The sequence below is a fragment of the Microcaecilia unicolor genome, chromosome 9 (genome assembly GCF_901765095.1).
Source record: "Microcaecilia unicolor chromosome 9, aMicUni1.1, whole genome shotgun sequence".
Classification (NCBI taxonomy): domain Eukaryota; kingdom Metazoa; phylum Chordata; class Amphibia; order Gymnophiona; family Siphonopidae; genus Microcaecilia; species Microcaecilia unicolor.
This window is the reverse complement of record NC_044039.1, coordinates 16822231-16839619: the sequence shown is the minus strand read 5'-3', so window position 1 is coordinate 16839619 and position 17389 is coordinate 16822231. Positions and strand designations below refer to the sequence as shown.

The 17389-nt window shown below is 39.8% G+C and overlaps 2 protein-coding genes across 5 annotated transcripts in view; one reads left to right on the top strand and one right to left on the bottom strand.

The window, feature by feature from the left end:
- LRRIQ1 (leucine rich repeats and IQ motif containing 1) overlaps window positions 1–13565 on the bottom strand; it is a 211335-nt gene extending 197770 nt beyond the window's left edge. For all 4 annotated transcript variants that reach the window (XM_030214743.1, XM_030214745.1, XM_030214744.1 and 1 more), the window contains exons 1-4: window positions 13394–13565; window positions 12236–12350; window positions 9661–9755; window positions 2230–2353 (exon numbers count right to left, since the gene is read on the bottom strand). In XM_030214743.1, coding sequence (XP_030070603.1) covers window positions 2230–2353; window positions 9661–9755; window positions 12236–12350; window positions 13394–13507 — 448 coding nt within the window. In that variant the 5' untranslated portion in view covers window positions 13508–13565. The remainder of the gene's footprint in view (window positions 1–2229; window positions 2354–9660; window positions 9756–12235; window positions 12351–13393) is intronic.
- A 118-nt stretch (window positions 13566–13683) lies between these two features.
- The window catches only part of TSPAN19 (tetraspanin 19), a 28165-nt gene continuing 24459 nt past the window's right edge, over window positions 13684–17389 (top strand). Inside the window, exons 1-3 of the mRNA XM_030214852.1 lie at window positions 13684–13804; window positions 16327–16406; window positions 16487–16559. Of these exons, the coding sequence (XP_030070712.1) occupies window positions 13684–13804; window positions 16327–16406; window positions 16487–16559 (274 nt within the window). The remainder of the gene's footprint in view (window positions 13805–16326; window positions 16407–16486; window positions 16560–17389) is intronic.

Sequence of the window (17389 nt, the reverse complement as noted above, 5' to 3'; positions counted from 1 at the left end):
AAGAATTGTCAACTCAGGAAAACTGGCCAGCACCACATGACCAAAGAACTGTTCTGTGCTGAATCTTGGTCAAACAATAATATTCAGTAAAAGAATGAAGAGAAGATCATGTAGCAGCTGGTATTCAGTAAGGCAAACTTTAAAAAAAAGAGGACCACTGCTGCTGCAATAGCTCAAATTTGATGAGATTTCACTTTGGAGCTGAGAGGAGCACCAGCTTATTCGTAATGGAACGGAGTGGAGTGGAAAAGTAGCCTAGTTGTTAATGTCTTGGGTTGAAAACCAGCAAATCTCAGATAAAATCACAGTGCTGCTCCTTGAGATCTTGGGCAAGTCACTTAACCTGCCGTTGACTCAGGTACAAATTTTTGATTGCAAACCCTCTGAGGACATGGAAATACCTAATGCATCTAAATGTAACTCACCTTGATCTACTACTGGAAAAGGTGTGGGCTAAATCCAAATAAATAAGTATACATGAAGCTAAGGAGAAATTAGGTCTTACCAGAGGCTGAAAAGTGTGTCTATTGTATATCATAGAGGCCATTGTAAAGGTGCAAACCATACATATTTCTAGTTTTTATTTTAGCTATTTTGCTTTTCTTGAGCTGGGAGCACACTTAAGAGTTGCAAGACAGCTGTAAATGTGCTTTTTCTGAAAACTACCCTTCTAAGGTTGTGGTTTTGACACTTGCTCTATGCTAACTTGTGATAAGTTGCTGGTCGGCAACTAAGACAGAGACTCCTATGACTAAGGACATCTGCTGTATCCACATAAACAATCAAAAGGAGAAGTAAGTGGGTGTGAGTAAAATTATAGCCTTAGCAAGAGGGTGGGGGTAGTAACAGGGTAATTTTACACATTATCTAATGAAAACTTACATGACAGGCCCTGTCAATTTAAGAGAATAAATGATAGAATTTGATGGAACGTGTTGGAACATGATTCATCATAAAAGGAAGCAGAATATTCTGGAACGATGCACATTCATTAGGTAGGAAGGGTAATTATAATTAAGATAATGAAGAAAGGAAGAAAAAAGTATTTAAGAGGAAACAGAAGTGAGGATGGCGAGCCTCAGTGTGTCCACATCTTGGCAGCTCCCAGGGAAAACTCTGTTTTTATTTGCTACATATTATACTGATTTGGGAGTTTTATTTGTTACTATTTCTATAATTTCTGATTGGCTTCTTTGACAATTTGAATAAACATTTATTATGTCTAATACTTATTTAGTAGCCAGAGTTTTTCTTGCCTGGAATTCTGACTGGGGGAGTAAATATTTACTTGAGGGTCCACCCCCCCCCCCCCCCCCCAGGAAACCTCCGGAAGGTTACTTCTGTCTCAGAGGCAAGACAGAAAGTAGACACTATCCACCAGCAGGAGATAGAAAACACTGAGCAGCTGGAATGGATTGGATTCCAAGAGAGATATGTCTCAGATCAGTTTTCATTTCTCTATCTCCACCTGCTAGTTGATGGACCAAACTATTCCACAGGTTCTGGAATGGTGGGAAACTACGTAATGGAAAGGCGTTTTTACAACTGGCATACCAGGTCAATAGGGATTGAAATTTAAAAAGTTGAGTAGATTTTCTGTACAATTCAGTTCTTTTCAAGTAGCAGGCAAGAGACCATTTACAGTCTAGTGCTTCTCAACCCAGTCCTTGGGCACACCCACCCAGTCAGACTATCGATAATTGTACATGACATACACTGACATACCAATGAGGCAATGCATTGAAATTCTCTCATGCATATTGATATCCTGAAAACCTGACTGGCTGGGTGTGCCCAGAACTGGGTTGAGAACCACTGGAATGGGGCTATGGAGAGAACGTAGGAAACACTAAAACAAAAACTGGCTTAACTCAGTTTTCATGATACAAACGGAGCCTCTGTGCCACATTTTTCTAACACAGGATACAACTGTGTTCAAATATAAATACCCACAAACACTGTTCTTCTGGAAATTGTTCTAAGTGCTCAGTTTGGGTGAATCAAATCCATAAAAGGCTAGATAAGAAACAATTTAACAGCAGACATTAAAACAGGGATGCAAAGAACTGTAATTTTGAAAACTGATTAGTTTTGATGAAGCTGGACAGACATATGCTAACAGCAAAGACGGTGATTCTAACAAGACATAAGAAAATCCAACGTGTTCTGTGTTTAAGGATAAAATAAGGCTGACAACGTCTTTAAAAGTTATGAAACTATTACCAGTACCTGATAAATTTTGCTCAAACGCTGCCCTGATATGATCATCAGGATGGAAATTCTTAACGTGTCCATCAGAAGTTAAATGCATAACTTGATCTTTGCCATCTTGTTCTTCTATTTCAGCCAGTATCTATTCAGATATATTTAGGATGAGAAGTAAGATGATCATAAAATTATTAAATTCCTGTTTCTTAACTCTCTCAATGAGACAACATAACAATATGTTATAACAAGACTATTAAAGGACAGTTCTATAACTAGGAAAAATGTAGTTATACACGTCTGGCGAATGCAAATTCACTACGAGCTGTTCTATAACAGGGGTTCTTAACCCAGTCCTCGAGAAACTCCTAACTTGTGAGGTTTTCAGGATATCCACAGTAAATATGCGAGGGACAGATCTACATAGAATGGAGATAGTACATATGAATTTCTCTCATGCATCCAGAAGATATTCCAAAATCTATCACTATTAACCAAGTTACCTTTGACTTTTCTACAGTTATTAAATTGTTAGGCGTGTTTATTGATAATGCTCTAACCATGGAAAAACAGGTCTCCTGGAATGCAAGACCAGTGCTCTAACCACTAGGCCACTCCCTTGAAATATGGCCCCCCCTGTGGGGGGGGGGCAGTTCAGGATGTCCAAAATGTTTGAAAGAAGGACGTCCACGCCTTCGCTATGCCTCCGCTGACACACACACACATCTCCACCCCCCCCCTCCCCCACCAGGGACCTGCATACTGCTGCGATGGACCTGAGTATGATATCTGAGGCTGGCAAAAAAGTTTTTTAAGTTGTTTTTTTCAGGGTGGGAGGGGGTTAGTCACCACTGGGGGAGTCAGGGGAGGTCATCCCTGATTCCCTCCGGTGGTCATCTGGTCAGTACGGGCACCTTTCTGAGGCTTGGTCGTTAAAAAAAATAGACTAAGTCGGCCAAGTGCTCGTTAGGGACGCCCTTCATTTTTCCATTATCCCTCGAGGACGCCCATCTGTTAGGCACACCCCAGTCCCGCCTTCGCTAAGCCTCCGACACGCCCCAGGGAACTTTGGTCGTCCCCGCGACGGGAAGCAGTTGGGGATGCCCAAAATCGGCTTTCGATTATGCCGATTTGGGCGACCCTGAGAGAAGGACGCCCATCTCCCGATTTGTGTTGAAAGATGGGCGCCCTTCTCTTTCGAAAATAAGCCTGCTAGACATGTTGTATATCATAGCATATTTTCACTGCATAACTTTTTACTTTGACACACAATTTATCTCTAGACTGAAGCAGATTAGTGGTATAGTGGTTAAAGAAGTGGATTAAGAAGCAGGAAAATCAGAGCCTGAATCACAATTTTCCAACGGATGCTCTTTGTGACCTTGGGCAAGTCACTTCACCATCCTTTACATTGGGTACAATCCCCAAAATGCACTGGTTAATCAGTGTGGGTATGTTGCTTACAGTTACACACAAATAACACTAAACTGTCTCTATCAGAGTATCTAGCATATTTGTATACATTCTTCGCAATCATAGGAGGATAACCTCTGTTCAACAAAAGCACTTGTAAATTGCCGGCTTGAATTTTACAATCATTATGATCCGAGCAAATCCAACAATACCTCAAGAACTGTGAATAAGGCAAGTTTCTTTTTAGAGCCGGTAGATGATAGAGATATTCTATTAACTGATAGTTCTGTATCTTCACAAGAATGGACCCCAACATGTGTTTTAAGATACTCATCAGGGATAGAGAAGATAGTGGGGATTTTGAGGTAGATTCTATACAGCACACCCAAATTTGCACCTGCAAGTCCGGTCACATTCTGGATTTGTGGTGCAATGTATTTACTTAACAAGCCAATCAGTGCTGGTAATTGCCACTTAACAAGCAATTATTAACACTAATTGGAATTAATTAGAATTTACATGCACAACTTGCTAAGAATATTCTTACTATGTAAGCCGCATTGAGCCTGCTTTTAGTGGGAAAGTGCGGGATACAAATATAATAAATAAATAAATAAAGTGTTGTATGTAAATTCTAATGTGTGCTGTCAAAAAGGGGGCGTGGCCACGGGCATGGAACGGGAGGGCCATGAGTGTTCCACATAACTACGTGCAGGGTTATACAACACACATGCTCAGCACCTAACTTAGGCACTGGAATTTATATCAAGTTTTACTTGGAGTAAATGGACGTGCTTCAAGTTATGCGCAGGATGGCTGCTAGGCGTACTCTATAAGCCGCTCCTAAATCTAGATGTGCTTTACAGAATACGCCTAGGAGGTCATATTTTTGACGCTGATTTTTCAGACATCATATAAAGAATCCAACTCAGGAGTAACAACCTCAAGGAAATACTTTTTCCTTCTGACTCGATTGTTATTCCTGCACCATCTAACAGTGGCTCACATAAGAAACGTGGGAATTGCTGCACAGGTGGCATTACTTTCGACATTGATACATGTTTCATCCATCCCATAAATCAGCGCCAATTTAAGCTACATCATTTGACTACATGTTCTACAGATTTTGTAGTATATATGATTATCTGTTCTTGTCCACTTTTGGATGTTAGACAGACAAGCGTGCAATTTAAATCAAGGACAAGTGAATACAAAAGTTACCTAAAATGTGAAAGGATTGAAGAGCTAATTGTACAACATTGTCTAGAGAAAGGTCATCGTTTTTCTGATTTCAGGTGCTGCACTGTGGACCATATTCCCCCACTGAATAGGGGAGGCAACCATAGAGTTTGTCTGCTCTGCCGTGAACAGCGTTGGATATATGAGTTAAATACAGAAGCAATGAATTGTTTAAATTTGAGAACTGAATGGCAGCATTTTTATTAGCAAATCTGATCAAACATGATTTCTTCAGTAATCGTTAGACTGTTCTCCATTTTTTTTAAAGAGCTAAGCGAATATGAACACCATATTAAACGGAAGTGATGTCCTGCAGGATATAAAAGGTAGGTGTCCTGCTGATCCGCAGCCATCTTTATAGCTCCTATGAAGCACAGAGTTAATACATATGCTCTTTAAAATGTCTTATTAATAAAAGTAATCATTTAAAGTTTGACATTTGAAAATTGTATGTATTTAAATAAGGGGGTTTTTTGACCTATGAAGTTATTGTCCTTTCTAAGTCACTGATTTAGATGGAATCATGTTGACTGGGACTTAGTCTTTTTCCTCCCATTATAAGGAATTGTAGAGATATAGAGGCAAATTTTCAAAACATTTAGACTTACAAAGTTATGTGGAGGGGCATTTTTGATATAACGTCTAAGTCGGACTTTGGACATTTTGCGCTAACCCCCAAATTCTACATATCGCGCCTTAATTTCCACGTGGAAATTGAAGCACATTCTATAACAATGAATGTAACTTAATTGGTTAACTAGCCAATCAGTGCTGTTAACTGGGTGTTAACAAGCAATTATCAGCACTAATTGGAAATTAAGATTTACGTGCACAACTCGCTAATTGTATTCTGTAACGAGTTGAGTGTAAATTCTAAGTCGCATAGTTAAAAAGGGGGTGTGGCCATGGGCGGGTGTGGGCGTTTCTAATATTTATGCACATTATTATAGAATACACCCGTTCTGCGGCTAATTTAGGTGTCAGGATTTATGCCAAGTAAAACATGGCCTAAATAGACGCAACCAAATTTGGTGCGTGGAGAGGCACTCAGCGTAGTCTACATACCACACAGAAATTTAAGCCTATTCTATAAAATTTAGGCATGCTTTACAGAATAAGCCTAGACATACTTTCTTTCCACATGGATTTTTCAGGTGCCATATATAGAATCTGGCCCTAAACGTCCAAAATCCAAATAGAAAACATGACTGTTTTCAAAACTGTAAAACGCCTTTTTTTTCCGAAAATACCATTTGTAACAAGGATTTTGTGCTTTGTGTGTTTATCTTTTCAAGCCATTTAAAAAAAATAAACTACACAAGATAAAAATGTAGAAAATCAAGCTACTGGGATCTAAGAGAGGCCAGCATTTTTAGCAGACTGGTCCCCAGTCATCTCAGGAGACCAATGGGGCACCCTAGGGGGTACTGCTGTGGACTTCATATAAATGCTCCCAGGTACACATCTCACCGTTGCTCCCTTATCTTGTCTGCTGCGCCCTCCAAAACCCACTACCCCCAACTGTACACCACTACAATAGCCCTTAAGGGTGAAGGGGGCACTTTTATGTGGATACAGTGCATTTTTAGTGAGTTTTAGAGAGCTCACAGTTTCCACCACAAGTGTAACAGGTAAGGGGGAGGCATGGGTCTGGATCCACCTCTCTGCAGTGCACTGCACACACCACTAAACTACCTCAAGGGACCTGCATGCTGCTCTACTGGACCTGGCTATAACATCTGAGTGTCATAGAGGCTAGTGAGTACTATTATTATTCACATTTTTGGGGGGGGTGGGAGGGGTCATCCCCGATTCCCTTCAGTGGTCATCTGGTCATTTAGGGCACGCTTTTGTGCCTTATTCATTCTGAAAACAGGCCTAGACCAAAATGTTGAAGTTCTTGCCCTAGACGTTTTTGTTTTGTTCCATTATGGCTGTAAAACATCCATATGATAGGCACGTCTTCGCCTTTGAAATGCCTCCCCCCAACACACCCCCTTGTGATTTGGACATACTGCAGACAAAATACATAGAAAAACGTCTGGAAAACAGGTTTCAAAAATACTGATTTGGACATTTCAAGGAGAAATCCATCCAAATGATGCTTTATGAAACTTTTTGGATGTTTTTCTCTTTCGAAAATGAGCCCCTATGCAACCTATGGAACTTTGTAAGTCTAAGTGCTTTGAAATGAGCCCCATAATTGCTTAAAGTACTTGACACTTTTTATTGGAAAGGAATTTATGGGGGGGGGGGGGTTATATTATTGTCTATATTCCGTATCCCTTGTAAGTTTTTCTCACAAGTAGAATCCACCATATAAGAGTAAAGATTGCATGACCCTTGCATTAGCTAAATTGCCTATCAACAAAACACAAACATGCAAACATAAGCTGTATAGACTGAACAAATGCTCGATTACATATGTACACATATGTTTATTTGATTACAACTTTAATCATCAAACATGTATTTATTTGTGACATTTATAACATAATTAAAGATATAGAATTCAGCTCATTACATACATAACATCCAATTATATGGATGCCCATGAGAAATCTAACTCTGTTGCTCTGCTTGTAAGCACTGTTCAGAAAGTCACAAAATTATTTTGGGGGAAAAAACGAGAAAGACCCCCAAGATCTATAAAGATCAATTATTGTAAGAATGCCCAGGGCTCTATCTAGATTTTCAAAATGTGGTGTGAGGACATGGTTGCACATACAAAAGAGCCTGTAAGGGAGAGACCCATGGAGGAACTTGGCCACCCAGTCTCAGAAATGCACTGGAATCTGACCCTCCCCACGTCAGCAATGATCCTGTAGAATACTGCAAATAGCTGTACCACACAGTCTGCTACAGCCTTAAAGCTTACAGAAACCAGCTCTGAACACAAACCAAAAGAAATGGTCAGCTGAAAAAACCTTTTCAGGCTTAAGACTGCTCTTCAGTGTGAAGCCTCTGAACAACTGTGGTCACCTTTAGCCAGAGCTAACATCAACAGCAAACACTGTTGTCCTATGGTATTGCTTTGTTTGGGAATAGATTGAGCTTGTGAAAAGGACAACATTTTTTTCTGAACTGTTCAAATGTGTCTCCTCTGTTACTTCCATCTCTCCATAATATTCTCTCTCTTTCTCCTCCATTTCTAGCAAGGGATAGTACTGGACCCCTCGTAAACAAGATGAAGAATCTGACTGCCTGCAATGTTTGGTCATCAGACTAAGGGGTCTCATTTTCAAAGCACTCAGACTTACAAAGTTCCATAGGTTACTGTGGAACTTTTTAAGTCTAAGTGCTTAAAAAAGATGCCTCCACCTGCAGTAGTGACAACCATGAATATCATGCCATTATACACTAAATCCTGACTATCTGTCAAATCTAACTATTCCTTACACTGCCACACGAACCCTTAGATCCCTGACAGACAACAGGTTAGTGATTCCTCCTCTCGCTAGGGCTAGATGGGAATCTACACGGAATTCGGCTTTTTTCTATTTGTCTCCCTCTCTTTGGAATGGCCTTCCAAAAGAGATCAGACTTGAGAAATCTTACTTTCATTTTCGGAAACTTTTGAAAACCTTCTACTTTATCGAGTATGTAGAACAGAATTTAGAATAATGGAAGAAAGGTTATAAATAGGCATCTGTAATATATATTAAATCAAAACTGTATTATTTGTCTGTGTAGATTATATTATGTATTTAATTTTGTATTTGCGGTGTTCTCCTGTATACTAATCATGAGTTATACTGTTTTTCATCTTATGTAGCTAGTTTGTGGGTTTGCTGTGCTTTCCTGTAATGATTGAAGTTCTAATGTTTGTCCAATTTGTACTTATTGTATTGCTTCTTTTTATAAATTGTAAACCGTTCTGTCTTGCAGTAGCAATAAGATACGGTATATAAATTGACGTAAATAAAATAAAATAAAAATAAATTATCTTGAAGCCTTTACAAATAAGAAACCTCTGTAGCTTGTACACTGTGAGGGTAATACTTAGAACAGTCTCTATGAGTTGTTTGAGAAGATATATTTGTGTTAAAATTCCCTCTAGAAGTAGTGTGTGTTAGCTGTGTTTTGTTTTGGTAAACAGAAGTGTGGTCAAATATACACCTTTCCCAGGGCTGCTGGGTAAAGTTGTAAAGTATCATATGTCCAAGACCTTAATTTTTCAGGGTCTCTGTTTCTGCTTAACTGAGTCTTGTCACGAGCATGCTCAATTTAGCATGCTCATGTTAATTAGATTGTCCTCATTAAGTAACGTGCAATATCAAGTCCTAACAGATATTAAATAGCTCTGTTCAGTAAGCATTCACTAAATAGAATGAAGGATAAGAATATCATTTTGATTATTCCTATTGAAAGGCAGTATATCAAGACATTAAATATTAAACAATATTTGGAGTATAATTCCACATGTGCATAAGATGTTCCTTCATCTGCATGCACAACATGCAAATTTTTTCTAATCAAACTAACATTTTTTTTCTGACTTCTGTAACATGCAAGATAAGGCTTTCCTGCATGCATCTCTATTTTTAGCCCATACGTTAAGCTTTACCAGGCAACCTAAATATTATTGAACAGACCTCAATTACATCAACCAAGAGTATGACAACAACGGAACCTATTGGAGCAGCATAATTAATATGAAATGGCAATGTTTCCTGTTACATTCACTAATGTGATTTTCATTTCTGAACTGAAATGTCACATTCATGAAGCAATGTAGGAAATTTATTTTTAAGATCGAACACAATTTCAGTGTTCAGTTGCATACTAATAAGTTTAGCATACCCTGTTCTTGAATATTTCTGGGTCTTCATTATTTTCTGCTGCCAGGTCATCCAGGGGATCAGTTTTTTGGTAAGAATCTTTGACACAGCTATTACCTGGGTAAGAGAAAAAAGATGTTCTGGATCCGCTCTCGTTAATCTCACTCAAATTAGAAACACTTAGATCTTCACGAAGGTTTTGATATCATACAAGGCTCTACCTGAATTTCCTTCCTCAAAAAGTAAACCAGCTAATATTACTGAAATAAGAAAGATGGGAAACACTGCACTGCTCAACAATGAAGACAATACTACTCATTTCATGGGTATAGCCTCAGTTTTCCAGTTGGTTCCACAATTTATTTCACAAATATTATTTCCTCCTTCCGCATGTGTGGCCTTTCTTTACATGCTAAATGGTACCAGTGTCACAAAGGAACTACTTTCCAAAAAACAAAAAAGAAAAAAAAACTATATACCCCAAATTCAAGGCTCTCTGCGAGACTTGACTTTGGGCCCTGTTTACTAAGCCGCGTTATCGTCTTTAACACACATTAACCACCTATGCGTGTTAACCGTGTACATGCCTACAACATCCCTGTAGGCGTCTACACAGTCAATGCGCGCGCGCTAATTGTAGGTGCGTTAAAAACGCAAACACGCCTTAGTAAACAGGGCCCTTTGAATCGAATGACACGGTTCAACAATATTGCACAAACAGGGAAACTCAGAACTGCATCCTCTGAAATATTCATCAACAGAGCAGAAGCGTAGCCAAGTTGTGACGCCAAGAGGAGCGGACAGTGGACTGCGTATGTGTGCGCATTCACTATTTAGGTATGACAAACTGCTGAAAAATAGGCACTGGCGCCATCGGAAGTCTGTTTGAGGGAGTGGTTGCTCCCCTGGCCCCCCACCTAGCTATGCCTCTGCAACAGAGACAAATATGCTCTTAACAAAACAAACTCAAAGGCATAAAGGGTTTCACACCTAACTCCTAAGCATGCCCCTGACCAGCCCATACCCCTCCCACAGCTACACCCCCTAGAAGTTGTGTGTGACAGAAATTGAGTGTGCAGCTTCTAGAACAGCAACTAAGGTCAGCTGCATGCGCAACTGCCAATTGGTTCCAATTAATAGAATTAACAATAATTTAAGCCGATAATTGGCTGTTAATTCCAAATAACAACCAAGTATTACATAGTAAAACATAGTAACATAGTAAATGACAGCAGAAAAAGACCTGCATGGTCCATCCAGTCTGCCCAACAAGACAAACTCATATGTGCTACTTTTTGTGTATACCCTACTTTGATTTGTACCTGTCCTCTTCAGGGCACAGACTGTATAAGTCTGTCCAGCACTATCCCCGCCTCCCAACCACCAGCCCCGCCTCCCACCACTGGCTCTGGCACAGACCGTATAAGTCTGCCCAGCACTATCCTCGCCTCCCACCACCGGCTGGCTCTGCCACCCAATCTCGGCTAAGCTCCTTAGGATCCATTAAATTACAATGCTCGCGCAACTGACCTTAGTCTATAAATTGGGTGCCCAATTTTGCCCGCTAAACGTAAAGTCGGGTGCCCAATTTGATAGCATTAGGGGGAACCCCCTAATTCTGTAAACGTGCCCAATTTTATGCTACAGTGCACAAAGTTAGGCACACAAGTTGTAGAATAAGGGAAATTCACACGTAACTTAATTAGCTAATAAGCTAGTTGGCATTAACGACCAATTATTGGCTATAACTGGTGTTAATTGCTGACTATTGACAGTAATTAGAACTTATGTGTGTAACTGCCCCTAGTCAGTATTCTCTAAACTGAGCATGCAAATTCCAGAGTGCACAACTGCAAAAGAGCATGAGCCTAGAAAGTGTATGGGTGTGTCTGGCAGTTGTGCGCAGGGGCTATAGAATACTTGCAGTTACACAACTAACTGGCTAGTGTAAGTGCTCACACCTAAAGTTAGGTGTATAACTGTAGAGTTACACAAGTATTCTATAATCAGTAATTGGGCATGCTTATTGCGCATCATCCCCACACCTAACTTTAGGCAATCTATTGAGAACTGCCCCCAAACTGGATACCCTATCTCTCCGTACCATCAAAAACTTACAGCATATATAGGAACCCTATTTCTCTGACAAATATTGTCAATGATGGTGAGTAGATTTCATAACAGCAGTTAAAGGAGGTTGTTTCTATCTTCTTGCATTAATGCCTTTCAGAAGACTTAGTGCTGTCCCTCTCTACCCCTCCTATGCGGTTATTTGTGAGGTTAAAATTAATGGACAAAATTATATCAGATTATTACTGTCTGTTGACACTTACAACTGAAAAGCTTGTGTCAATTTGTAAACATACATATCATTTCTGTTGATAGCCCCTATGATATATAAATATGGATTCCTTAATCTTTATAATTTGTTGTCAGCCATCCTAAATTACCACAAAATGTGTGAGCAGTGAAAGTTCTGCTGCAATAATCTTTAATGGTAAGCATGATTTATAAATTATATCTTGGTAAACAAACAAAAATAAAAAGTGGAACATAATTCCATACATATATGTTTATCTGTAGAGGTAACTTCTTACTTAACCAGGTTTCTGAATCATCCAAGTCTTGCAAAATAAACTTTTCCACATGTTCAGTTCTGCTTTTTATACGTTGTAAACAGCAGAGAATGGATTCAGGTAACTCATCTGGAACCTAAAAAGCACAGGATGTTAAGTGCACCACAAATGTAGCCCAAACTATAAAGAAACACTTCTCCACACAAAATAATATTCCCTTTAAGGTACACAGCAGTCTGCTCCTGACGGTCGTACTGCGGGAAGTGGTACAGCCATATCACAATTTCAATTCCATGGAGCAAGTAAATTCTGCAGGACTCCTAGGCTACCTGCCTGCCCCAAGACAGTCTAACCTCCATAGTGTTATACCCATGCACACAAGCAGCAGACTCCCACACACCTTTTCTGTATTTGTGTGGGTGTGTATGTACAGTATGTATGTATATAAACTGATAGAGACTCAGACACAAAAAAAGGAATTACTCTCATTTATGTTACGAATTATCTATCAACTTCTAGTTTTTACCTGATTTTCTTATGCACCTTACTTGTAATATACTTTGAACTTCTTATTCCTTTAATGTGATTGCTACTGCAACAAAATGTAAGCCACATTGCGCCTGCAAATAGGTGGGAAAATGTGGGATACAAATGTAGCAAATAAATAAATAAATTGTATTCACATATGAATTTTTGAACTGAAATGCCTCTAGTACAGCTTATTAGTAGTAATCCAATTAGTAAAAATAGAGGAATCTAATTGATCAAATGTTGTTGCCATTCTGCATCTTTTGGAAAAGAAAAATGCATGAATGAATGAAGTCAGGAAGAGCAATGTTTGAGCTCATCCTCACAACATTTCTGCAGCAGAATAATTGTGCATTTTTTTTCTCTCCCACAAGTGCATGCTTCAGTTTTAAGAACTGCAAAAGTTTCTTTTTTTCCCCTCTGCAAACTTCAAAGAGCAGCATCATCTCCAAAAAAAACGAACTCCCCCCCCCCCCCCCCCAACCAGGAAGTGTCAACTCAAGCTGTTACTTGGCCTTTGCAGTGCTCCCTCCTTTGAATAGCAGGTGGTAACCTAGCAACCGTCAACACACAGACACTCTCAGGCACAAGCAAGAGCACCAGCGCCCTCCCTGCTCCCCCCCCCCCCCCCCTGTCAGCGCCGTGCCTTACCGCCTCAGCAGAGCTGCGGCCTTCCTCCTCCTCGCTCTCCCCTTCCAGCGAGTTAACGCTCACTTGACCTAACGCCAGCTCAATCTCTTCCTCAAGAGCCAGCTCGCCCTCCATTAGCCTGTCAGTCGCCGCGTAAGGTAGCAGCAACCCCAGAGTACCTGAAGCCAAAAGGACCTTCCTGAGCATGTGCAGTGCGTGAGCGTGCGTGCCTGAAGTGTGTGTGTAGGGGAGGGAATGAATAGGACGTTCCATAGGGCAGCAGGAAGCCGATGCTTCCGCGGCCATCTTTGATGTGGGCTGCAGCAGGTCTGCGCAGGGAACCGTTGTTCTTTCGTCGTCAAGCTTTTGAGGTGGACGATTTTAAAGTGAGCGCGTGCTGGCCATTTAAGCAACTTGTTGAAGACTTGGAGGGTATGAGAATGATGTAAAAAAAAACAAAAAAAAAACACAAGTTTTTAAGTGTTGCAGGCTACGCCAAATATTTATATGAGTTGGGTAATAAGTTAAAACAGTAACTATTCACCTTCCAATATATATATATATATATATATATATATATATATATATATATATATATATATATATATATATTTTTTTTTTTTTTTTTTTTTTTAAAGGCAATTTAATGAGACTATTATAGAATGAGGAGGTAATAGAATTGCATTGGATTCCAATCAGTTTGATAACTATTCATAAGGCCATTTGGGGTACTAGTCCTCTTTATATTAGGAAACATATTGATGTTTATTCTTCTACAGGTTCACTCTTCTGTGATGTTATGTTTTTTTAATAATGATTTCCCTTTGTTACTTTTATTCCTTTGTCTACATTGATTTCTCTCTTCTTATTTTTGAAACTGCTATGATTTTCTGTACTGTAATTGAATACTGAACATTGAAAATTATGGGGCTTTTGCGGTACGTTTTGCACATACTGTATATTAACAGCAATAATAATGTGTAATAAGTGCAAAGCTTGTGTGGTAAATGCTGGAGGTGTTCTTTGAATCTGCCCTGCAGTTATCACACAGAGTGCACAAACACCAGGTAAAATGCTTGGATCTATAGTGCAGGCCTTCTGCGCTTTTGCCCTTGCATGTAATGTGGCACTGGTGCTGTCAAAATAACAGCTGCCTGGAGCGTCATCACTTGTCTCCAGTCCTCCCGAGTCAACCCCTTGATCTTCCAGTCATGATCTCCAGGCCCCCGGATCCAGTCCTCCACCCCATATAATCTTGCATTCTGATTCTCCCCAACTACCCATCAAAGACTTATCCATTCCCCCTGACACAACCCAACACTCCGTTCCCCTCCGACACAGCCCGACACCTCTTATCCCCCCTCCCAACACAGTGTAACCCCTTTGATCCCCATCGCCACCCATGTCACAGCCTGGCATCACCAATCCTCCCCACACAGCTCAACATTTCCAATCCCCCAACACACACATACAGCCTGACACCCTCCACACTTCTGATCCCCCCCCCCCCCCCCGGATCAGATACTTACACACCTCCCAATCCAACCCATCTTTGTAACAAACCCAGTCCTCCAATCACTTCGACAAATACCACCCTCAAAAAGAAGTCCTGCACCAAGAACCTGCCCCACCCCCTGATATTCCTGGGGCTTTCCTGTGGGTTTCTGGCAGTGGTCCAGGAGACATCCTTAAATCTCCTTATATGGAATAATACCTCTTATAGTATAATGTGTATTGCTATTTTAAAATATCAAAAATTCAAAACTGCATCAGCAAATATAAAAATAGAAACTCAACATATAATATTTCTTAATATGTTAGAAATATTTTGCTCAGCACCAAAAAAATATTTATCAATTTTTAATAAATGGCCTCATAAACCAAGGGTACCAAATATTAATAGGACACCCGTTAAACGGCTATCATCATTGGCCCCACCACCAGCCAAACCAACCACAGAGAAAAACTCTCATAACAAGCTGAGAGAAAAGTCTGTGGTGAAAGGTCGGTAGGGAAAACAAAATATTTTATTTTAGTGCAAAAAACAAAATCCAACAAATTTTCTTCAATTAAAAAGTAGAAAGAGAAATGAAGAATTGGGACGATTGAGTCCATGATGTTGATAGAATGACAGATTGCATTGACATTACCGGAGGATATGAATGAAATAAAGGAAAGATACTGGATATGACCTGAAGAGATTCAGTTAAAGTTAAGTGCTTTTCATTTCCGGAACCCGTGCTCTGTTATATATATGGATATTTTCTATTTTAAAATATGAAATACTAGTAAAAGAGGCCCGTTTCAGAGCAAATGAAACGGGCGCTAGCAAGGTTTTCATCCCCAACACCCCCTCCCTCCCTGGCCAACCCCTTCGTTGTTCTGCCATTGCTCCGCCCCCAACGTCATGACGTTTGACGTGAGGGCGGGACCCGGAGCGATGTCCCACCCCCCTCCGCCTCCCTGCCTCCCTCCCTGCCAACCCGTTCGTTGTTCTGCCATTGCTCCGCCCTTGAGGGCGGGGCCCGGAGCGATTTTGGTGGCTTCACCACCACGAACCTTCGAACCTTTTTGAAGGAAGTCAGGGCTTGGCTTCACTGACGTCAGTGTCCTCAGAACATTGAGGGTGAGTTTTATTATAGTAGATATCTATATCTATCTACAACTTTAAACAAGAATAAAGCTGATAAGATCAGAGTTGGTTTCTTGTTGCATATGATACTTTGTCTTGGACCAATGTAATAATCCAAATATCTAGAACCTGAACGTTTACACCAAAGTCCTGACTGACAGAAAGTCCAATAAAAATTATCATAGTCCATAAAGAATCAGGCTTTCTCCTGGCCCAATCTATCTACTATGGCTGTGCACTATGATTTTCAAGAAAAGCTTTACTATTTGACCTAATAAACATTTTCTTAATCACATTTTCAGAAAAGTGTAACACTGGAAAGCAACTGTAAACAAAATGAACACAAAAGACCAAATATATATACTGACCTACTTTTTCTACGTCCTCAATGGCTTTTTCATGGTAAGAACCTATACATGATTTGTGGATGGATGACACTGTGTAATTAGTCGGCAATACACTGGTTATTTTCCTTCTTTCAGATCATAGGTCTGTTACAAATGGGATTTGGCGTATGGATTTTATATGACAAAAACAGCTTTTTTACTGCTTTAGGTAAGCATCTATATAAGTTTTAGATTGTAAAAATATAAATAGCACTCATTCATAAATATGTAGTTTATTCAGTAACATGCTAATTGCAGATATGTATGCAATGTATGTATGTATTTATATATTTAGAGGAATTTATTAAGCGCCTTTATGAAGAGATTCACCCATTGCGGTGTACAGCAGGTACACATAAAACTTACAATTTGTTTTTATTTAATTATTTATTATCACATTTATATCCCACATTTTCCCAACTGCGTCAGGCTCAATGTGGCTTACATCACATCGTCATGGCAAACGCCAATCCAGTGAATTAAACTAATGCAAGATATAACCTACATAAGAAATAGCGGAAAGGACAGGGAAGGAACAAAAGAAACTGGAAAACCAGGGGAAAAGAAGGAAGGAGGAGTGAGCCCAGAATTGTCATTAGATTGATGCGTGTCTAGAAGTGGAGACACAGGTTGAGTCCTTGTGGTAGGCTCTTCCAAATAAGAAGGTTTTGAGAGATTTCCTGAAATTTAGATGGTTTGGGATGGATTTTAATGCTTTTGGTAAGGCATTCCAGAGCTGGGAGCTGATGAAGGAGAAGGATGAAGCATATGTGGATTTATACTTGAGACCGTTACAGCTTGGGCAATGAAGGTTTAAGTAAGAACGAGATAGTTTTATTGCATTCCTGGGTGGTAGGGTGATTAGATTAATCATGTTGCTTGGAACATCACCGTAAAGAATTTTGTGAACTGGGGAGCAAATTTTAAAGGAGATACGATCCTTGACAGGAAACCAATGCAATTTCTCTCGAAGGGGTGTAGCACTTTCAAATTTAGATT